General features: G+C 40.2%; 1 protein-coding gene across 3 annotated transcripts in view; it reads right to left on the bottom strand.

Annotated features, from left to right (window-relative positions):
• Positions 1 to 25,096, bottom strand: part of LOC149839141 (B3 domain-containing protein Os07g0679700-like) — a 106,560-nt gene that overhangs the window by 18,719 nt on the left and 62,745 nt on the right. For all 3 annotated transcript variants that reach the window (XM_090002316.1, XM_090002314.1, XM_090002315.1), the window contains 3 exons: positions 13,694 to 13,749; positions 12,874 to 12,987; positions 12,533 to 12,600 (listed from right to left, as the gene is read on the bottom strand). In XM_090002316.1, coding sequence (XP_089858442.1) covers positions 12,533 to 12,600; positions 12,874 to 12,987; positions 13,694 to 13,749 — 238 coding nt within the window. The remainder of the gene's footprint in view (positions 1 to 12,532; positions 12,601 to 12,873; positions 12,988 to 13,693; positions 13,750 to 25,096) is intronic.

Genomic DNA, 25,096 nt, shown 5'->3' with positions numbered 1-25,096 from the left:
TCATCCCGACTCAAACCCAACCCATTAATTTCGAACCCCAAAATGAATCCAGTACCGACCCAGACCCATATCGGACCCGGACGGAGCTCCAGTTTGGATTTGAGCCGGGTCAGAACCAGACCCATAATCTCTTGGATCGGGGATCGAGTTCAGACCAAGCCTATTATCTCCAAAACTCGATCCTCGATCCTTCCCATCCATATCTGGGTCCGACGAATAGTGTAGGAGTGGGCCCGATTCACATCCCATCGGGCGAGTCAACCCATCCATATACCCACCAAGCCCCATACCCATACCCATACCCAAACCCAAACCAACCGGTTTACCCAAACCTGACCCAAAACCCAACCCAATATCCGGCCCAACACCATACTCCTAACCCACAACCATATTATACCCATTCTACCCGTCCGGAACCAGAACCTCAACCGAACCCTCCCCCGAACCTTGGACTTCCCGTCATTCCAGTACCACAATACCGGCCGCAGATGGTACCCGCCCACGGGCAAACCCGACCGAGGCAATGTCAGCAGGAACCGGCGCGCCCCGACCGCCGACCCCCCATCGGGAGAGTTCGACAACACCAGCATCCCGATGAACAATACCGCCATATGGGCAATGAAGCAGCTTGGGACGACGACATTTTCTGGAACGAGCATCCTGCAGGAATGGTGGAGCCGCGACAACAGAGACCACCAGACCACTCTTCCACCTATGGCGTAAAATTGGATCTTCCGGAGTTTGCGGGGCGATTCGACGCGGAGCAGTTTTTTGACTGGTCTTATGCAGTGCAGTTCTTCGATTATCACACAGTTGCTGAACATCGTCGTGTCTCGTTAGCTTCTACACGATTGAGAGGCCTAGCACAGACATGGTGGGTGGAGCTACAACGATCAAGGGAGCGACAGGGATTAGAGCGCGTACAGTCGTGGGAAGAAATGCAAAGACTGATGCAGTCAAAGTTCGTGCCTTCGGATCACGCCGAGCGAGCCTACAAGGAATACCTGACCCTGCGCCAAGGTTCCCGAACGGTAGCAGAGTACACCGCGGAGTTCCATCGTCTTTCCCTGCGTGTGCAGATCGAGGAAACAGCTCGTCAGCAGGTCACGAGGTACATTTCGGGTCTCCGCCCTGCTATCTCTGATGATTTTAGTTGTGTCACAGTCGAAACATTAGATCAAGCCAGCAGCTATGCCATGAACATCGAGGACAAGCTGAAGCGGAGGCAGGAATATCGGACGACCCGTAGTGAGCCCCCCAGCCGACCCAAGCCGAGTTTGCCAACCAGGGGAGCAAGCTCCCCTAGTGATTCAAAACCTAGGACCGACCTTAGCAAATCTGACCAGTCAGGTCCAGCTTTCCACACCCGGTCCAAGACCAAACCTACTGAGTCGACCCTTCGTTGCTTTAGGTGTCAAGAGTTAGGACATGTCGCGTCCAAGTGTCCGACCGTGAGCAAGAACACCCATTTGGTTGAAGGAATTGTCGAGTCCGCAAGTGAGAGTGATAGTGAGGACAATTCATTAGTTGAGGTTGAGGATGAGCGGGGAGTTATAGAGTTCGACGGCAACGTCGAAAGTTTGTTGTCCATCCGTCATGTGTTGACCACACCCCGAGAATTGACCCCATCAAAATGGCTAAGAAATAACATTTTTAGGACCCGATGCAACTGTGAAGGTCACGCTTGTGATGTCATCATTGACACCGGAGCACGTGAGAACATGGTATCTGAGAGTGTGGTGTCTACCTTGAAACTCAACACCGAAAAGTTGTCCCAACCCTACAAGATGGCCTGGTTCAAGAAAGGAAATGAGGTTCCCATCACTCAGCGTTGCCTAGTCCGGTTTTCCATGGGGGAACACTACCACGATGAGGTGTGGTGTGGTGTGATGTGGCCCCTATGCATGCGTGTCACATTCTTTTGGGACGTCCCTGGCAGTTTGATCGCCAGACCACTCACGATGGCCGCAAGAACACTTACTCTTTTATCTTTAATGGCCATAAGATCGTCCTTCTACCAATCCGGGAGACAGGTTTCCCCACAGTTGACAAACCCGAACAAGTCCCCCGACTCGCAAGCCTCTCGTACCGGCTTTTCCTGGACCACTGCCAGGAAGATGGCTATTGTTATGCCCTGGTGGCTAAGCCAGTGATGAGTTCACCTGTGTCCATTCCCGCGGATGTTGCCCCTCTTCTCGAGGAATTCCGCGACGTTATGCCGGATGACCTTCCTGATGGATTACCTTCGACAAGGGTGGTTCAGCATGCCATTGATTTTGTGCCCGGGTCGAGTCTACCCAACCTTCCCGCTTATCGCATGAACCCCTCCGAGCACACTGAGTTGTTAAGACAGGTTCAGGAATTACTGCAAAAGGGTTTCATTCGCGAGAGTGTTAGTCCTTGTGCCGTGCCTGCCTTACTCACTCCTAAGAAAGATGGGTCCATCAGCATGTGTGTCGATAGCCGTGCGATCAATCGCATCACAGTCAAATACCGTTTTCCCATTCCTCGTTTAGATGATATGTTTGACATGTTATCCGGTGCCTCCATTTTCTCTAAAATTGATTTAAAAAGCGGATATCATCAGATTCGTATACGCGAGGGAGACGAGTGGAAAACGGCATTTAAGACACGTGATGGATTGTACGAGTGGTTAGTCATGCCGTTTGGGTTGTCTAATGCCCCCAGTACCTTCATGAACATGATGACCCAAGTCTTGCGTCCGTGTCTTGGAAAGTTTGTTGTCGTCTACTTTGACGACATCTTGGTCTATAGTTCTTCATTGTCTGATCATTTGAGTCACCTGCGTCAAGTCTTAGATATTTTGAGAAAGGAAAAATTGTATGCCAATGCCAATAAGTGTGAGTTTATGACATACAGTGTCGTGTTCTTAGGGTTTATTGTGTCTTCTGATGGCGTCAAGGCCGACCCTGCTAAAGTCCGAGCGATTGTCGATTGGCCTACCCCAAGGACTATAGGAGAGATCCGTAGTTTCCACGGGTTAGCCACCTTTTACCGACGTTTCGTGAGGAATTTTAGTACCCTTATGGCCCCCATCACGGAGTGCCTAAAAGGTACTAGCTTTCAGTGGACGCCAGCGGCTCGCAAAGCCTTTACGATCATCAAGGACAAAATGACCAGTGCCCCTGTCTTAGCCCTCCCCGATTTTAGTGCAGTCTTTGAGGTTGAATGTGATGCCTCTAAAGTGGGGATTGGCGCCGTCTTGAGCCAGAATCGTAGGCTTGTCGCCTTCTTTAGCGAGAAGTTGACTCAGGCCAGGTGCCAATACTCCACTTACGATGTTGAGTTTTATGCCGTTGTACAAGCCCTTCGTTATTGGAGGCATTATCTCATTTATAAGGAATTTGTTTTGTACACGGATCATGAGGCATTGAAGTACCTGAACAGTCAGAAAAAGTTGAGTGTTTGTCATGCCAAGTGGGTCAGCTTCTTGCAAGAGTACACCTTTTCGCTTCGGCATCAATCGGGTACCCTGAATAAGGTGGCTGACGCTCTTAGTAGGAAGAACAGCCTGTTGATGACTATGTCGGTGCAGGTCATAGGTTTTGAACAATGCAAAGAGTTATACCCTACGGACCCTGATTTTCACAAAGTCTGGGAAGGGTGCACCTCCTCCGCTCGCAACCTTGACCCCCGTTTTTGTATTCATAATGGTTACCTCTTCCGTGGTAACCAATTATGTGTACCCAATTTCTCCCTCAGGCTTCAGTTGATTTCTGAATTACATGAAGGAGGGTTAGCAGGGCATTTCGGGCATGATAAGACGTTCGCTCTCTTAGATGAACGATACTTTTGGCCCAAGATGCGCAAAGATGTTGTCAAGTTTATCCAAGGTTGTCATGTGTGTCAAGTGTCCAAGGGTCATCGTCAGAATAGTGGTCTGTACACCCCGTTACCCATTCCTGAACGACCGTGGGAGCATGTGTCCATGGATTTTATCGTGGGCCTTCCCCGCACACCACGTCGTTTTGATTCAATTCTAGTAGTTGTTGACCGGTTCTCCAAAATGGCTATCTTTATTCCGTGCAAACGCACCACCGATGCCTCTTTAGTCGCTTCATATTATTTCAAAGATGTTGCCCGTTTCCACGGTCTACCTCACACAATCACTTCCGATCGCGACACGCGTTTTATGAGCCACTTTTGGAAATCGTTATGGGCCCTGTTGAAAACTAAGCTCCAGTTCAGTAGCGTGTATCACCCCCAGACTGATGGCCAAACCGAAGTCGTGAACCGCACCTTAGGAAATTTGTTACGGAGCTTAGTGGGCGAAAATGTCAAAACTTGGGATCTCGTTCTGCCTCAAGCCGAGTTCGCCTATAACAACTCCATTAACCGGTCCACTGGTAAATCTCCGTTCCAAGTAGTGTATGGTCGGTCTCCCACCCATGTCGTTGACCTCGCTCCTGTGTTAGATCTCTCAGCTCCAGCTTCGGATGCCTTTGATGCCGTTGAATATATGCGTGACATTCACAGACAAGTCCGGACCAAACTTGTTGAAAGCTACGAGACCTACAAAGCTTTCGTAGATCAGGGTCGTCGTGATGTCCATTTCGAGGTCGGTCAACTTGTTTGGGTGTACCTGCGTCCAGAGCGTTTTCCCGTCGGTACCTATAGCAAATTAAGTCCTAAGAAGTATGGCCCCTTTCGGATCCTCCAGCGGTTAGGTTCGAATGCTTACCTCCTTGAGCTGCCCGATGATTGGCATATTTCCCCTATTTTTAACGTGGCTGATCTATATGCTTACTGTGGCAACAACAAGTCGACAGAGCCGACTTCTTCCCAACCAGGGGAGAATGATGCAAGGCAGGACCCGATTGGGCCCATCGTGCCACTCGATCCACCACACAGGGCAGATGAAAGACCCCGTGACTATGACTCACCTGCAGGGATGGAGCCACGACGCAGGGAGGTACCCCTGCGCACCTACGTCAGGCGTGGTGGAGCTCGCGCGCCCCAGAACCAGCTGCAAAGAAGGACTGAACCGGATCGTGGGTCGGATCCAAATCTGGACCCACGACTCGGTCCAGTAAACACTCTTTAAAAGGCCTGTCTAGGGTTGCGTGAAGGATAATTGAAGATTGAAACAGCCCAGCCGACTTCTTTTTCTGCAACTTTTCCTATTCTCTATTTGATTACTGTTTTCCCTTCAGATTTTCTTTACTGTTTATTGCATATTCCCATTGTTTATTGAACATTTCTGAGTTAATAAAGAAGTTCAGCCACACCGATTCACGGTGGGCCATTAGTTTTCACTCCTCCTCCAACGCAGTTGCATCATAACTCAAGCCCCAACATTGAGGTATACTACCCATGGTTAAATTCAGAACTCTTTTCCAATGGTAAAGTAGACTGTCCAGAAAATTGCAGTCAGAAGGAGACACATGAGGAATCAGCAAATGAAACTCAAACGGAAGAAACTGTTCCACATGTCTTGGAGCCAGCAAGGTATAAAGGCATTGTGTACACCCGGCGAGAGAAAGAGCCCTCATTCGTCTCTTGTACACGTACGGATCCATCTTCACAGACAATGGATATCAGAAGATCCTCACGGATTCGACATCCACTTGATAGGTGGGTAAGTTATAAAAAAAATTCATTGGATTTTCAGTTGTTCTTGACATCCATAAGTAAAGAGGATGAGCCCCTCATGTTCTATCAAGCTGCGAGCTCTAGAAGATAGGTAGAAGCAATGAATGAAGAAATGGAAGCTCTACATGAATGTGGAACATGGGAGATTGTACCCAAACCACTAAACAAAAATGTTGTTGGGTCAAAATGGGTGTACAAGATAAAGTATAAACCAGACGGGAGCATTGAAAGGTATAAGGCTAGACTTGTTGCCAAGGGATTTACACAAAAAGAAGGCCAAGACTTTGATGAAACTTTCAGTCCTGTAGTTAAAATGGGGACCATTCGCATTGTGTTGGGTCTAGCCATTAAATATGGATGGACATTGAGCCAGTTGGATGTAAAAAATACATTTCTGCACGGGGATTTAAAAGAGGAAGTTTATATGAAACAACCCACTGAATATGCAGAACGAGAAGCCAAAAAATATGTATGCAAGTTAAAGAGAGCACTCTATGGTTTGAAACAAGCCTCTCGTTCCTGGTTCGACAGTTTTTCTCTAGAAATACAACAGCATGGCTTCTCTCGGTCCCTTCTGGATCACTCATTATTTATTCACAATGAACAAGGAGTCACTACTTTCCTATTAATATATGTAGATGATATCATCATCACAGGGAACTGTAAAAGTCACATTGAGCAGGTGAAAAAGTTATTAAATCAGAGATTTGAGATGAAAGATTTGGGAGAGCTGCGATATTTTCTTGGGGTAGAAGTTGATAAAAGAAATGACACACTCACCCTTACTCAGCACAAATACATGTTGGACATTCTCAGCAGAGCAGGCATGACAGATTGTAAGCCGTTAACAACTCCAAGTGTCATTAATCAGAAACTGAGTTCAAAGGAAGGGGACATATATGGAGATCCCACTAAGTATCGCAGCTTAGTTGGCATGTTGCAATATCTGACTTTTACTAGACCTGATATAGTATATTCGGTTAATCAGGTATCCCAGTTTATGCATGAACCTCGTATGTCACATATGGAGGCAGTCAAACGTATACTTCGTTACCTGAAGGGTATAATTGGTGATGGGCTGATATACAAGAAAAGAGAATTAGATCCAGGCGGGGGCCATGAGATCGTCACCTATGATGATGCTGATTGGGCGGGTGATCCAGACGAACGACGATCAGTATCCGATTATTGCAGCTTCATTGGGCCAAACTTGGTATCCTGTAGCAGTAGAAAACAAAAAACGGTTGCTAGATCGAGCACTGAGGCTGAATACAGATCCATGGCCACTGCCACGGCCGAGGCTACATGGATAAGACATCTCCTGACAGAAATGGGAGAACCGATTGCTCGGTCACTGTTGCTGTGTGACAATCAAAGTGCCATCAACATGTCCTTCAATCCCATCCACCATAGTCGAGCAAAGCACATTGAAATAGATCAACATTTTATTAGAAAAAAGGTTGAAGATAAAGAGATTGAGCCTATGTATGTGCCAACTGAAGAACAAGTTGCTGACATCCTCACTAAAGGGTTGACGAAGGACAGATTTTGGTTTCTGAAAGGCAAGTTGTACATGGTTCAGCACCATGCACAACTTGAGGGAGGCTGAAAAGAAGTAATCACTGTGTATATGTCTGACCCGATCCATTTATATATTGGATCGGGTCCAGACCCAATTGGTGTATATGTAAACTAACATGTTTAAAGGGGTATTTTTGTACCCTAGTTTTATTCACTTAATACATTTAATAGAATGAGAGGTGCAGCCGATAATCGACTGAAACCCCTTTCTCTGAAATCTCTCTCTCTTCTCTCTCTCTCTCTCCCCTCTCCCCTCTCTCTCTTTTTCTCTGTGACAGGTAAGCGTGGAGATCGAAGGCTCCTTTCTTTCACGGTGCCCTGTTAGAAGAGTTTGTGTGACATAGTTCATGTCTAATGTACTAGACTGTATAGCAGAAATTAGTTTTGGTATTCTTGAATTTGCTTTCACCACTTCACCAAAATAAAGCCCATGAATGAGGTTACCTATACTGTCTCATGCCACTATAAACACCTGAAATGCTGACATGACATGGTCATCCAGGATCATGTATGTGTAATGAAACAAGGTACAATAGAACAATAGGGAAACAAACACAATGCCAACAAAGGGCTTTAATAAACTCACTTAAAGTTGGTCACTAATGGACCAAATACAATCTCAAAAGAGATAAAAATACCAAACAGCACAAGAGGCATACAAGCCTATAAGATGGGAAAAAAACTCTAGAGAAAACCCTCAAATGCTTCTAAAAGCATTGAGGAATAACAAGAGAGTGAGGCTCTATTTATAAAGCCTCACTCCAACACATGGGAGGCAGTCCAGCTCTTTGGACTGCCTTCCAACAATCATTATTATGACTGTTGGGTGGCAGTCCAACGTCTAGTTGGACTGCTGCCCAACAGTCATATTTTGACTGTTGTGCCCAACAGTCATATTTTTTACTGTTGTGCCCAACAGTCATATTTTGACTGTTGTGCACAACAGTCATATTTTTGACTATTGTGCACAACAGTCATAAATATGACTGTTGTGCCTAAGCTGTATGGCAGTTTATTTATTTATTATAATGTTAAATTACATTTCAGTCCCTAGTGGACTGTACTATATGATAAAAGACAAAAATACCCTTATTGGGTATTTGGATACAATTTTATTTTTAACACTCCTCCTCAAACTTATGGGGAAATCACCGAAAGTTTGCTAAGAAGATACAAAAATTGAGGTAGTGGAAGAGCTTTGGTGAAGAAGTCTGCAATCTGAAATTCGGACTGGACATATGGCAATGTAATGGTCCCCTTCAAATATTCTTCGCGAACATAGTGACAATCCATCTCAATGTGTTTTGTTCGCTCATGAAATGTGTGATTGCTGGCTATATAGATGGCACTTTTTATTATCACAGCATAGCTTTGAAGGTTCTGAGACATCAACACCCATATCGGAAAGTAGTGCTCTCATCCACACAACTTCAGTGGTTGTGGTAGCCATTGCCCTGTACTCAGCTTCCGTAGAGGATAAAGACACTTTCTGTTGTTTTTTGCATCGCCAAGAAATGAGAGAATCACCTAAAAACACACAAAAGCCAGTAGTTGAGTGACGGTTATTGGGATCTCCTCCCCAGTCAGAATCAGTGTAAGAAATAAGACTTAAAGATGAGGAAGAGGATAAGAATAGTCCTTTAGATATAGTTTTCTTGATATATCGAACTATTCTTAATACTGCACTCATGTGGACGGTTGTGGGCGCATGTTGAAATTGACTTGCAGAATGTACGGCATGCGCAATATCTGGCCTTGTAATGGACAGGTACATCAACGATCCAATAAGTTGTCGATAAGAGGTTGGATCATCTAATAATACTCCATCTTCAGCTCGCATTTTCGCATTTATTACTTCAGGAGTATCAGCATATTTTGTGTCTGTGATTCCTGAACGCTCAACAATATCAGCTGCAAACTTGATTTGAGATAAAATATATCCTCTTGGTGAGTAGGCTACTTCAATTCCTAAAAAGTATCTAAAAAATTAAAGTACTAGGGACTGATTTTTGATGCACAATTCCATGATTTTTTAGATATAATTGAAATTCATTTGAAAGAAACTCTCCCCCAGAGTCGGAGCGGAAGACTTTAATATTTGTTTTAAATTGATTTTTAACTAGATTATGAAAGTTTTTAAAACATGAAAAAACTTCGGATTTGAGTTTTACAAAGTAAATCCAAGTATGTCTACTAAAATCATCTATAAATGTAACATAGTACGAATAACCACCTTTTGACATAACAGGGGCGGGACCCCACACATCCGAATGCACTAATTCAAAAATTTTATGTGTCACAGAGGTTCTAGACCCAAAAGGTATCATTTGCATTTTTCCAAGTATACAATCTTCACATACAAAATTTTTATCTTTACAAAATTTTTCCAAAAATGGAAAAAGAGATAATTTGGATATACTTGGGTGTCCTAATCTTTTATGCCAAAGATCTATATTAATGTCTTTGACATGATTACAAAACGAGTATTTTGGTAAACACAGGAAATCCATGTAGTAAAGGTCTCCTCGTCTATGGCCTTGCCCAATCAGCTTCCCTGACTGGAGATCCTGCACCCAACACGCCTTAGATGAGAAGAATACTTTACAACCATAGTCAACAATTTGAGAGACCGAAAAAAGATTCAAATCCAGTTTGGGAATGACTCTCACTTTTGAAACAAAGAATTTTTTTTGAAATATCATCAAGGTTTCCTAAGCTTTTGACTTTTAAAGAGGTACCATCGGCAGTTGACACATATGAAAAATATGATTTAGTGCAATCAGATAATAGAGACTCATTATGAGTCATGTGGAAAGAAGCACCTGAGTATAGAATCCAAGATGTCTTACCTGGAGGAGACGAGGAAGAGATGGCAGCTCCGGATGTAGAAGATGCAGCCTTAAGAAGTTGTGAGACGGCTTCTGCTATTTGAGCAAGATTTAATTCATTGAAGCTGCCCCCTTTTCTTGATTCTTGAGGTTCTTCACTTAAGGCGGCCACCTTTTTAAATTTGGGACATTCTGGTCTTATATGTCCGGGTTCCTTACAATGATGACATAATTTTTCCTTTGTATCCTCCCTTGTATCCTCCTCCATTGTGTCCTTCTCCATTGAACTTCTTCTCAAAGTGAGGTGGTTTATATGTTTTCACAAAATTTCTGGGCCTTGCCATGGCAAGGACCTCATCATTAGACTTGTGCATTCCAAGTCTTGTCTCTTCTTGACAAATTTGAGCAAGGGCCTCACTTATAGAAGGAGAAGTGGTCCTATGAAGTAAGGAAGATCTTACTTGCTCAAATTCCGGTCGAAGGCCATAAAGAAAGGAGAAAAGATTTTCTCTTTCGATTTGGGTCCTTCTCATATCAATAGCCGAACCTTCCCATTTTGGTTCCAACATGGCTAATTCATCCCAAATAGGAGATAAAATACCGTAAAAATCTCTTACACTTTTATCTCCTTGTTTTGAATTACGTACCTTATCTTGGAGATAATAAAGTCTAGCCATATCCTTTTGGATAAAAGTACTTCTTAGAAAGCTCCATGCGTCACATGCCTTCTTGAATTTGATGATATTGGTGGCGATCTTGAACTCCATGGTATTCATAAACCATGAGAGTATTTGTGCATTGCTTGCCTCCCAATCTTCCAATTTATTTTGGAATTCTTCCAAGACTTTTTCTTTTTCTTCTTCGGACAAGGCTTTGACTTGATCTCCTTCTCTTCTAGTCAATTTGAGTTGTGGTTCACTAGTAGAACCACTAACAAAACCCCATAATTTTTTTTCTTTGATATGATTCTCCATAGCCGTCGCCCACATCAAGTAGTTGTTTTCATTGAGTTTGTAGGTGATGACGGTGGCGAACTCTCTTTCTCCCATAATGAATACTTGAGTTTAGACTAGAGGAGATAGGGAATGATCAATGATCGAAAAACACTTCCTTCACGAGATTCTCCTTCTTTCAAGAACCTCGCTCTGATACCATGTAATGAAACAAGGTACAATAGAACAATAGGGAAACAAACACAATGCCAACAAAGGGCTTTAATAAACTCACTTAAAGTTGGTCACTAATGGACCAAATACAATCTCAAAAGAGATAAAAATACCAAACAGCACAAGAGGCATACAAGCCTATAAGATGGGAAAAAAACTCTAGAGAAAACCCTCAAATGCTTCTAAAAGCATTGAGGAATAACAAGAGAGTGAGGCTCTATTTATAAAGCCTCACTCCAACACATGGGAGGCAGTCCAGCTCTTTGGACTGCCTTCCAACAGTCATTATTATGACTGTTGGGTGGCAGTCCAACGTCTAGTTGGACTGCTGCCCAACAGTCATTTTGACCGTTGTGCCCAACAGTCATATTTTTGACTGTTGTGCCCAACAGTCATATTTTTGACTGTTGTGCCTAAGTTGTATGGCAGTTTATTTATTTATTATAATGTTAAATTACATTTCAGTCCCTAGTGGACTGTACTATATGATAAAAGACAAAAATACCCTTATTGGGTATTTGGATACAATTTTATTTTTAACAGTATGATCGGCAGTAAGGCCCCAGAATGATGCTAATGCACATTGTATACCTCTTTGTTCTATAAAAGGACTATGGATGGTTACTATGTATCTTTTCAATCAACAACATATCCTTTTATCAACTTCCATGCCCATGATCATTAATGTTTTCTTGCAAGCACACCACGGGAAATTAAATCCAATGTCTCATGCATCCCATTCAGATTTCTTCATGGCAAAGAAGAAATGTTTCTTTGTTGTCTTTCCATGATGCTCTAATTATTTTCTCTAACATATACTATATTCTCAAGTTTCCCACTATTTGGAATGTGATAGTATTATGTATTCCTACTTCAAAATTTAAGCTCCAGTTCATGACACTAATTGCTCCCACGTTTTCACTTGTTAGGCACTTTAACTCATAAGACCATCTATAATAATATTGGCATTTCCATCACAATGAGCAAACTTTACAGTTTACACTAAAAGAACACGAGGCATTCAAGACCAGCATACCAATGCATGCATATTTCATATGGCCAAACAATTTTTCCTGAGTCAAATGCATAAGCAGTCCTACTAAAATATTCACAAAAGTGCATGTATTCAATTTCCCGTCTTTTTCCTTTTTCTTTTTCGTTTTGTGGTTTCAAAAGGTTAAATTGGATTATATAAATTGTTTGAAGTATTTAAACATATGATAATGACCGTAACAATCATATTTTCAAATAGATGGCTGCACATCATAAAGTGGCATTCTTTCTCTGCCAAAGAAGCAAGGATCTTGAATATAACGGAGGCAACTGCCCTGAAGCAATTAATACCTCTATTCAATCTGAGCAGATCCTGAAGTGTTTTTGAGCTCATCTCATCAGGTGCAGAACATGAACATCTGCAAAGCAATTCATATCATAAAAACATATTAAAATCATTAAGATGACAAAGTTAGTATCTCTATCTCTCGCAACGGCACCTTCTAGAGCAGATTAATTATATTAAGATGGGCCATTACTACTTTTACGAGCAATATCTTCAATTACAGTTATTTTCTTGACAAGATACGCTATTTCTCATTCTTATAATCCTTGGTGACCTCTTGCCACGCAGAGTTCTGCAGTCTGTACATTCAACAAGCAACATGCAATGAAAGGGCTAAAGCACTAACCTTTTAGGATCCCATGAATTTTCCGCACATGTCCATCTAGGAGGAAGAAGAGCATCTATAGGCAACCTGCGCCACTTTAAGCAATTATCACATTGAGCCCATTGATCATGTCCCCTGAAATAAGAGATCATCAAGTCCCACATTAGAATGCATATGAAAGCATAATTAATTAATTTTGGTTATAAAAAATATATCTCATTTCCACCAATGGATCCTTGTACTTTTAGATGATTTACAATCTAACACAAATTGCATATATCCAACTTGAAACTAAATACAATCAGCACAGTAAAAGAAACTAGTCACACAAAAGCAAAATCATCTGTAAGGAACTGGGCACATTGTTAGGCAAATGCTTTCCAGGAGATCCAAATTTAACTGAATTAAAATAAATCACCTACACTGTATACAACTTGCACACAATAAGAAAATGATGCATCTAACAATGATGACACATAAAGAGGGATTCGGGACAGACCACATGACATGCATAAATACACATCACAAACATCAGCCCCCATCCCGATTCTCAACCCACCGACCCTGCTTCCACAATAATTAGTATTGTTTGGAATCAATAGACCAGTTTCCATTCATGAAGTTCATTTTTAGCCATATCTATTCTTGTGGCTGGCCATGAAAACCAAAGTCTCAGTTTTGCCATATTCGATTACTCATGTTTCTGATTGCTTCCAAGGCCAGAAATTCACAAAAAGGTAGAATTGCACATGTCCAAATAGGATATTTAGCAAAGGGAGGTCACACATTAAATAGAACAACAAAGAATTCAGAAGGGAGAAATGTAAACCCACGTACTCACCCCGAAGGCCTGGCAGTGAAACTGAAAATAGTTCTCTTTCCAAACACTGGTGGCTCCTGAGGGACATCAATAAAAGAAAATTGTAAGAAGAGTACCATGGCCCAATTCAACAACATAAAACACGCAATGCCATCAAACAAATAAAATGGCAATTCAACAGAAATGTATTCAAGAATTTATGATTCACTTAAAGATTCAGCTCAAGAAAATAGGATTCATCATATGATCCTATTGTTAAAATATACCATGCGTATGGATCTGGATCCAGATCCATACGCATGGCATATTAAATGAAACACATGCTAAATTCATCTTCATTAATGGCATCCTTGTAATATCTCTGATATTACAAGGCTCGTTGTATACTTGTTTTGTTTTATAAAAGCTAGGGTTTGGAGGTCGAGCATTGTAGTGTCGCCCCAGCCGATTGTGCATCTCTCTCTCTCTCTCTCTCTCTCTCTACTTTCCTGTGCAGGCTGAACCACACATACGAGATCGAAATCTCATATGGTATCAGAGCTTGGGGTTGCGGAATCCTATTAGGAGTGTGTTCATCGAGATCATAGGTTTTGGCTTGTCTTCCTCTCCCAATCTTTCTATGCAACTCATCTTTTCCTTTTTTTTCATTCTCCTCTCTGACTGCAACCATAAACGACTGATTGTAGCCTGTTTGATTCATTTTTTGTTGTAGTCACCATTTTTTTTCTATTCTGCTAGTTCTCGATTCTTAACGTGATATCAATCCCTTCGTCTGCTACTTATTTGTTCTATTTCCAGAAATTTCACCCTTTAACGTGATAACAATCTCTTTGATTTCCAATCTTTAACGTCTTTGATTCCAAAATTTTTTTTATTCATTCTTTGATTTCCATAACTTTTAACGTCTGTCAGTTTCATTCATTCCTTGATTCCAGAATTTTTTTCCTTTATTGCTATTTTAGTGTCCCCTGTGCAACGCCTACAGGCAGATTGTAACTGTTTACAATCTCAATTCTGAACTGCAAAAAAAAAAGAAGGAAAAATTACTTATTGATTAAGTGATCTCAAACTTGTTTGTTTCTTTCCATTCGTTTTGTTTGCTTATTCATTGTCCCATTGATATGGATTACTCATCGTCATCCGGTCCCTCTGCAAATTTCTTGAGTCAACTCGTTACAGAAAAACTTACTCATTCTAATTTTTTGACTTGGAAGAGGCAAATCCTTCTTTTTATATGGAGTCAGGATCTCGATGAACATCTGGATGGTTTAGTTCCTATACCACCACGCCTTATTTTGCAGGAAACCAAGGATGAGAAGGGTGACACAATTACCATTTCTATTAAGAATCCAGAGTATACAGCTTGGAGGAAGCGGGATCAGTCTTTGGTTGCTTATATTACGTAACACTCTCTCAAGAAGTGTTGGTTACTCTTTCAGATGATTGCACTGCGGCGGATCTGTGGAGTAAGTTGTCTCAGACATATTTTCAGATATCAGAAGCCCGAGTTATGTACTTAAAAAATGAATTTCAAAGTTTGAAGAAAGGCTCCATGACAGTCATGGAATACATAGGCCGCTTGAAGAGTATTACTGATCAATTGGCGGTTATTGGAAGTGCTATTGCAGATAAAGATAAAGTTCAATAACTTCTCAATGGATTGGGTCCTGATTTTGACATGCTTACCACGACTTTATCATGCCTTCCGCAGTTGCCCACTTGTGACAACCTTCAAGCGAAACTTCTCCAGCATGAGATAATTATGAAACAAAGGGCAGAAGGAAATGAATTAGCTCGTCCTCATTCAGTTTTGGCCATGGACACTTCTATAGGTTTTGGACGAGGGAATGGAGGGCATCAAGGAAGCAGAGGCCGCGGACGTTTTGGGCAGGGAGGACGTGGTATCTTGCCTACACCTAATATTTCAGGGGTTTTTAATACAAGGAATCAGAGGAGAGTGCCCACTTGTTTCTTATGTAACAAAAGAGGACATGTGAAAGCTGGTTGTTGGTTTAATCTACAGAATAGAGGAAAAATAAACAAAATTGAGAATAAATCAGCTACTACTGTGGACACAAAAGGGCATCCACAGATGTGCAACAACTTTTGTTATCAGCATTGTCACAGATGACGATCAAGCAAAATGAACAAGGCGAATGGTATGTTGATTCAGGTGCCGCCACACATGTTACAGGTAATGCGGGTAAGTTATCTCACTTATTGTCTTATTTTGAAAAAGGTAGTATAGTTACGGGAGATAGAACTTATCACTCCATTAGTCATACTGGCAGTGCACATATCCCTATGTCAAAGTCCTCACTTCACTTGTCCAATGTCCTTCTTGCTCCTAATATTAAAAAAAACATTTTTTCTGTAGCTAAACTTGTTGACGATATGAATTCTTCCATCGAATTTACTCCCTCTTTTGTTTATGTTAAGGATCTACGAACGAAGGAGACGTTCGCTAAGGGGGAGCGACAAGGAAACATGTACGTCTTCAAGGAGATTCCTTCAGTGTCTTCGTCTTCAGTCTCAGTTCTCCAGTTGAAGTCGTCCAAGCATTCTTCAGTGTCTTCACCTTCAGAGTCTTTGTTTTTCCCTTCATTGGAAGTTTTTAATTCATCTCATTGTAATAAGTCAGATACTTGGCATAGTCGTTTGGGACATTGTAGTCGGGGTTTCGTTCATTTTTTGATAATAATAATAATAAATGTTCTTCATGCGAACTCTGCAAAAGTCATGTTCTTCCTTTTCATATTATAAATAAAATAGCTTCAAAGCCATTTAGGATTATTTGTTCTGATGTTTGGGGACCCGCACCTATTCCTTCTCTTTTTGGCAGCCGTTACTATGTTATCTTTATTGATTCTTATTCCCGTTATACTTGGATATATTTCTTAAAACACAAGCATGAAGTTTTTCAAATATTTCAGGAATTTCATTTGATGGTCAAAACAAAGTTTGCTTGTGATATTGTGCATTTACAATGTGATGGTGGAGGAGAGTATTCATCGAACGAGTTTATTGCCTTTCTTCGGGATAAAGGAATAAGTCGACAGGTTTCTTGCCCTCATACTCCTCAACAAAATGGGGTTGCGGAGAGGAAACACAGGCATATTGTAGAGAGCGCGATGAGCATGTCACATGATAGCAATGTGCCTGTTAGTCTCTTGACAGAAGTTTTTCACACATCTGTTCATATCATAAATCGTCTTCCTATGGCACTTTTGGATCGGAAATCTCCCTATTATACTTTATTCGGGCAACATCCCTCTTACGATGAGCTGCGTGTTTTTGGTTGTGTATGTTATATACATGTTGATTCATCTCTGTGAAATAATTCAGGACAAGGCTGTCAAGTGCAGATTTGTTGGGTATGCAGATGAATACAAAGGTTATCGATGCTATGATCCTACTACAAAACGTATTAGGACCTCCAGAAATGTTTTTGACAAACGAAATTTTCAGGTCAATGACTCTGCAGCGTTGCCATCTCGAGAATTAGAAGTATATGATCCATGGATGAGCGCAAATCTTTTTGCTAATACAGGAGAAACATGTCAGACAAATTGTCCTTCCTTCGGCTTGAGTAGGGAGTTGAATGACTCACAGATGCATGTTGAATTATCTCCAGTTGAACCACCCCCAGTAGAACGCTTCTCTGGGCAGATATACACTAGACGGGACAAAAATACAGAGCCGAGGAATGTGGAAAGCATCGTCAATGATCCGGCTCAAAGGCTATCACGCATTAAGCATCCTATTCAACGATGGGTGAGTTATGAGACCTTCTAGTCCAAGCTATGAATGAAGAAATGGAAGCTCTTCATGAATGCCAGACTTGGAAAATAGTCCCTCGGCCAGAAGGAAAGAATGTAGTTGGCTCAAAATGGGTTTATAAAACAAAGTATAAGCCTGAAGGAAGCATTGACAGATATAAGGCACGACTTGTTGCTCGAGGATTCACACAACAATATGGTGAAGACTAAGATGAAACTTTTAGTCCGGTAGTCAAAATGGGTATTATTCGTGTCATCATATCCCCAACAGTCGATCGAGGTTGGAGCCTTAGCCAGATGGACGTTAAAAATGCATTTTTGCATGGAACTTTAAAGAAAGAAGTGTATATGGAGCAACCTCCTGGTTATGCCAAGAAGAATCCTACTGCCTGGGTGTGCAAACTAAGGAAATCTCTGTATGGGTTGAAACAGGTCTCCCGTTTCTGGTTTGAAAGTTTCTCTATGCAAATTCAGAGTTATGGTTTTAGAAGATGCCCTCTGGATCACTCACTCTTTATTTACCAAAAGGCAGACATTGTTATACTTCTTCTTATATATGTTGATGACATTGTGATCACTGGGAGTTCAGATAATCATGTGCAAGACGTGAAGCAATTTTTAATGAAAACTTTCAAGATGAAAGATTTAGGGGAGTTGAGGTACTTTCTTGGTGTGGAACTTGACAGACAACAAGACACATTGACACTCATGCAACAAAAATACACTTTTGCCCTTCTGGAAAGAGCCGGGATGACGAATTGCAAACCAGTCAGTACTCCTAGTGTATTACATCAAAGGTTGAGCTCTGAAGATGGTCATCTTTGTGTCAACCCTACAATGTATAGAAGTCTTGTGGGGATGTTACAGTACTTGACCTTTACCAGACCTGATATAGTTTATGCTGTCAATCAGGTATCCCAGTTTATGCATGCTCCAACGGAGGGTCATATGAAAGTTGTGAAGCGCATTCTACGCTATTTAAAAGGAACTATAGGAGACAAACTTGTTTATCGCAAGAACGATAATCTGCATAGAGGACATCAACTCATCACTTATACAGACGCAGATTGGGCAGGGGATCCAGATGAAAGACGATCTGTCTCTGGATATTGTGTATATATTGGACACAATTTAGTGTCCTGAAGCAGCAGAAAACAAAAGGCAGTGGCACGATCGAGTACAAAGGCTGAATACAGATCGATGGTTGCAGGCACGGCAGAAGCCACATGGATTAGACACTTATTGAGTGATCTTGGGGAGATAATTATTCAATCATTTCTTCTATGTGACAATCAAAGCGCAATAAACATTGCATGTAATCCTATCCAGCATAGCAGAACGAAGCACATTGAGATTGATCAACATTTCATACGGCAGAAAGTCGAGATGAAGGAGATAGAACTACATCATGTTCAAACAAAAGATCAAGTGGCAGACCTGTTTACCAAGGGGTTAACAGGACGTCAATTTTGGTTATTGAAGAGCAAGTTGTACATGCTCCAAAATCACGTACAACTTGAGGGAGGGTGTTAAAATATACCATGCGTATGGATCTGGATCCAGATCCATACGCATGGCATATTAAATGAAACACATGCTAAATTCATCTTCATTAATGGCATCCTTGTAGGCTCATTGTATACTTGTTTTGTTTTATAAAAGCTAAGGTTTGGAGGTCGAGCATTGTAGTGCCGCCCCAGCCGATTGTGCATCTCTCTCTCTCTCTCTCTCTCTCTCTCTCTCTCTCTCTCTCTCTCTCTCTCTCTCTCTCCTGTGCAGGCTGAACCACACATACGAGATCGAAATCTCATACCTATAAGCATTCATTGCAGAATAACATCAAAGGATTTAAATGTTCTTGTTTTTAGAATCATGCTGCTGAGCTGTTCTACTATACAACAGCTTTAATTGTTGCACAGGAGAAACATGGTGCAATCCTCACCTTCAAGGATTGTCCTTTACGTGCACTTATAATTCTACCCTCCGGTAGTGTTTCCTAATAAGAAGTAAATACAGTAATACTTGATTTATCTTTGTCTATATAGAAATAACAAATTCATAGATGAATGGTGGAAAGGTGTCCTTTCCCAAGTTACAACATAAGGCTTTCTTACAGAGGCACTAAAGTTCTAAACCCAAAACAATGCATTTTGAGTAGCATAACATTAAATCTTAGAAGGCATATTAGTATTTAGTAGCATGTTTTGTTGTCTACATATATATTTTTAGTGACACTCAAGGATGTGAAACCATCTAAATGAGAAGGTTTAGTAGAATAGAAAGCAATTTCATGCTTATGGAAGATCTTTTCTAATGAAATGATTGATAGTATGACAAAGATTCTTGTTTAGCAAGCAGATCACTGTTTAGAAAGAAGCAGAACTGCATTTGAAGGCCATAACAGATCCTACCCAATAAGATGGCAGTGACTTTTTTTCTGTTTTTTTGGATAGGCACAACAGTGACTTTTTCTCATTTCTAACATAATGAAATTGGAGGAGGATGGTCCTACCCTTTTTTCGTTAGGTCCGATTAGGACCCTCTGAAAATTGTATTTTCAAGTATTTTTTTCTTGATATGTACTGTTAGATGTGTTTATCTTTACTCAATAGGGAGCATGTATTTGGTTAAGATTTTTTATGCTCAGACGTGTATTTTAAAAGAGGCAAAAAAATCAATTGTTGATATTATACTAAAATTTTATGATAAAAATATGTACATTTTTACATCAAATCAAATTGAAAGAAAGCTTGTTTCATGGTGCTAAATGGACAGTGAGGAGCTTCTAGACCTTGGTCGTGCATTATATCATTGTTATTATTCCTAAACATAAAGATATACCTAGGATAAGGACATGCTGCTGTAATGAAGTGGATTGAATCCGATACACATGCCACTCAGACAAGGGTCTAACAAATTGTTATTGCATTAAGACTCTCGAAAAAGAGTTATTGAATACAAGGCCAAAGGGCCATATTTATAATACATGGAGACGCTAAGGGGGGCAGCCCAGAGTTACCAGAAGCGCCTAGGTAAAAGGGGAAGCGCGCTTCGGAAGCGCGAAATGTCGCGCTTCTGAAGCGTGAGGGGAAGCGTCCCCCTTTTTTGGGAAACGTGTTTCCCTTTTATGGGAAACGCGCTTCCCCCACGCTTCCCCATTTTTTCCATTTTTTCGCTTCTCCCTTGCTTTTGGTTCGCTTCCTAGGTCGCTTCCGAGACGGTTCGAAATTTTCTTCTTAGTAGTCCCACGCTTCCCTGCTTCCTAAATTTTTGAAAGTGACTCGCTTCCCACTCCCGCTTCCCGTATCGCTTCCCGCTCCTGCTTCCTCAACTGGTAACTCTGGGGCAGCTCCATGTGACTGTTGGGGCTGAGCAGCTCCAACAACCATATGGAGTTGTCCCAATCAATATGACAAAAAGTAAAAAAGGTACAAAGTAAAAGAAAAAATAAAAATACCAGCTCAACCCCTAATGGGCTGATAGAACATAAGGCAATGTGATAGTCTTTCGCAGAAATTCTTCACGGACATAGTGACAATCCATTTCAATGTGTTTTGTCCTCTCATGGAACGTATGATTGCTTGCAATATCCATAGCGCTCTTGTTATCATAATATAATTTGGAAGGTTCTTTGATGTGAATTCCCAAGTCCTTGAGTAATTGTCGGAGCCATACTAACTCTGACGTGGTCGTTGTCATAGCGCGATACTCAGCTTCAGTTGAGAAGAGAGACACCTTCTTATGCTTCTTGCATCGCCATGAGATTAGGGAGTTACCTACAAAAACACACAAACCAGTAGTTGAGCTTCCATCATTCACATCCCCTCCCCAGTCAGACTCTGAGTATGCAATGACATTTAATGAGGAAGAGGATGACAAAAATAATCCATAACTTATAGAATTCTTAATATATCTAATAATTCTCATTACAACACTCATATGTATTGTAGTGGGAGCATGTTAAAATTGACTAACAGAATGAATAGCATGAGAAATATTATGACAAGTAATAGAAAGGTAAGACAAAGCTTCAGTCATTTGTCTGTATGGGGTTGAATCCTACAGAGGTTGTTCATCATCCTTCTTCATTTTTGCATTTATGACTTCTGGAGTGTCAACCCATTTCTCATCTAAGAGTCCTGATCTCTCAATAATCTCTTTTGCATATTTAGTCTGTGATAAAAAATAACCACGAAGTGAGTAAGTCACTTCAATGCCAAGAAAATATCTTAAAAAACCAAGATCTGTCATATCAAAGTTGTCTTTAAGCACATCTTTGATATAATTTACTCCCTTCTTATCACCTTCTGTGATTATCATATCATTCACGTACAATAGTAGTATAACCATCTCTGCATTAGAAGACTTAACAAACAACGCAGTGTCAGTAAAATAAGATTTAAAATGAAGTTGAGTCATTAGAGTACTAAATCTATCATACCAAGCTTTGGGAGCTTGTTTTAATCCACACAAGGCTTTTCGTAACCTAAGGGTTTTCCCATGTGCTAAATTCAAACCTGGTGGGGGATCTATATAGACCTCCTCATCTAAATTACTATTCAAAAAAGCATTTTTTGCATCTAATAGTCATCATTCAGACAACTGGGGCAAAGGTCTCATCATAGTCAATTTCATATTCTTGACTATATCCCTTAGCAACTGATCGAGCTTTATATATTTCCAATGTCCCATCCCATTTAGTTTTAATTTTGTAAACCTATCTACATCCTATAGTTTTTCTTCCTTTGATTAATGTTTGAATTTCTAAAGTTTTTTCCTTTTCTAAAGCTTTTAATTCATTATTCATTGTTTTAATCCATTCTTGATGATTTTTGGCTTCATAATAGGATGATGGTTCAGTATATGAATGTATAGCCATTAAACATACTCGATATCTTGGTTCAAAGGAATCATATGATGCAAATCTACTAGGGGCTTTAAAAAATCTTATTGATTTTCCAATACTAGCAGAGTCTACATCTTGATTTTGTGAGTATCTTTCTAAGGCACATGGTGGGTGATCTTCGGTCCGTCGAGTGTATGTTTGTATGTTACTATGAAGTGGGTCGATATTATCAAGAGCATTGTCTACATTTTCTCATTATGAATGTTTTCACACCTATCATGTTCATTAATAAGATAAAAAAAGAAATGAATAATCATAGTTCTCTTGAATTTTTTCTTTGCTAAAACCATCTTCATTTTCAAGAAATGTAATATTTCGTAAAACATATAATTTGTTCATTTCCATGTCATAGCATCTATATCCTTTTTTATTTTCAGCATAGCCTAGAAAAACACAAGGGATTGTTTTTCGAAAAAGTTTATCATTTTTATGGGTAAAAATAAAACATTTACATCTGAAGACTCTCAACCTTTTATAATCGGGGGAGATTTTAAACAATTTTTCAATAGGGGATATATTTTCAATAGTTTTTTAAGGCATTCTATTTATCAAATAAACTGACGTAAGAGCGGCTTCGGCCCAAAACATTTTTGGAATATTTCTTGATATAAGTGTTCTAGTGGTTTCAACAATATGTCTATGCTTTCTTTTAATCATACCATTTTGTTGAGGAGTGTACAAGCAAGATTTTTTATAAATAATCTCATTTAGAGCAAAAAAAAATTGAATTCTTTTGATACAAATTCTCCCCTAAAATCATATCTAAAAATTTGATTGTTAGTTTTGAATTGAGTCTTTACGTAGAAATAAAAAATTTTAAAGCAATCAAATACATTTAATTTTTGCTTAAGAAAAAAATCCAAGAGTGTCTACTATAGTCATCCACAAACACAACATTGTATGATACGCCTTTGGATATAACAGGAGTCGGTCCCCACACATCTGAATATACTAACTCAAAACGATTTTTGGGTATAAAATGTCTTCGCTCAAAGGGCAAAGCTTTCATTTTGCCAAGGATGCAATCTTCACAAACCAAATTCTTTTCTTTATAACTAGTAAGAAATGGAAACAAATGTAATTTGGTCACAGTAGGATGTCCTAGTCTTTTGTGTCAATTTTCTATATCTTTCCTTTCCACAAAATTACAAAAAGATTGTTTTGATAACTCAAGACTGTTCATTACATAGAGATCTCCTCTTCTATGGCCCTGCCCAATCGACTTCTCAGACTAGCGATCTTGTATTAAACAATCATTAGAAGAAAATAAAACTTTGTAACCATAATCCATAATTTGTGAAACCGATAAAAGGTTTAAATTTAGTTTTGGTACAACTCTAATATTTAGTATGTGGAAGTTTGGTTGTTTTTGAAAGATCCCAAAACTTTTGATTTTTAAAGATGTTTCATCGACAGTTGAAACAAAAGAATTGTTTGGGTTACAATGACATTCAGATACTATTGCCTCATTTGGAGTCATATGAAACAAGGCACCAGAGTCTAAGATCCAAGAAGTCTTACCGGGGTCACCACTTGTGGATACGGCCTCCCCCGAGAAGGAAAAAGCTTGACCTTTGAACATTGGTTGTAGCACCTCAATTAATTAAGCTAAAGATAGTGAGTCAATGCATTTGGAGTTGTCTACATCATTTCTTTCCACCGAAGCAACTCTTTTATTATCTCGGTGATCTTATTTTTTTCTTTTGAAACAAAAAAGCTTAATGTGTCTTGGTTCATAGCAATGATAGCATATGATTTTGTCGCCTTTTTTGTACTCATGATCTCCTCTTTTATTGTTTCTTTCATAGTTGTTGGGATTTCTCCCATTCTCATTTTTTACAAAGTGAGGAGGCTTACCGGGCTTGGACATAGCAAGTACGGTTTCTTCATCTTTTGAAACGGATGACTTCTTCAATCTATTCTCTTTCATAGTTAATTCTTCAAGAGTTTCGACTATGGATGGCACACCTCCTCTATGAAGGAGAGTCATTTTAGTTCTCTCAATTTCAGGCCTAAGCCCATTCACAAATTGGTAGAAATGCTCTGTTTTAATTTTATTTTCACGAAATTCTACATCTTGAGAACAATGTCATTTTTGCTCAAGAAGAGTCAATTCATCCCATAAGAGGGAGAGAGAGAGAGCATTGTAATATTTTCAAATGTTCATCTCTCCTTGAGTCAAAGTTCTTACTTTATTTTGGACATTGCATATATGAGCAATATCTTTAAGACTATACATGTCCTTAAGATATTTTCAAGCATCGCTAGCAAAATCAAATTTTGCTAAGCTAGAGCATTTATGAATGACCCATCATCTACTCTTTCCATTTTTTCTCATAATCGAAAACGACTTTACCCATTGCCTCTCCTTGAAGAGCTACCTCTTTCCCATTCTCAATTTTTGTAAGAATGAGCTTTGGTTCCTTTTCGGTACCATCTACCAAACCCCATAATCCCTTTTCTCATATCTTGTGTTTTATTATGGATGCCCACGTCACATAGTGTAACGCCCCAAAAATCCAGGACTTGTAACTTTTAGAATAGTTTAGAAAGCTTTGAAATCATACAATAATCAGAGTTTAAATAGTACTTCAGCGGAAAATGATATTTTTTAAAACCACAAGTCAATGGACCTTGAGCGCATTACAACGTAAACTTTCTTTTACCGAATTCCGCACAACTATTGAAATCAAATGGTTTTAAAATGCAATTTCAATGGTTGAGAATTTGTTTGTAGAA

The sequence above is a fragment of the Nuphar pumila genome, chromosome 4, assembly GCF_984573655.1.
Source record: "Nuphar pumila chromosome 4, dmNupPumi1.hap1.1, whole genome shotgun sequence".
NCBI lineage: Eukaryota > Viridiplantae > Streptophyta > Magnoliopsida > Nymphaeales > Nymphaeaceae > Nuphar > Nuphar pumila.
The sequence above is the reverse complement of the archived record's forward strand: the minus strand, read 5'-3'. Positions and strand labels throughout refer to the sequence as shown.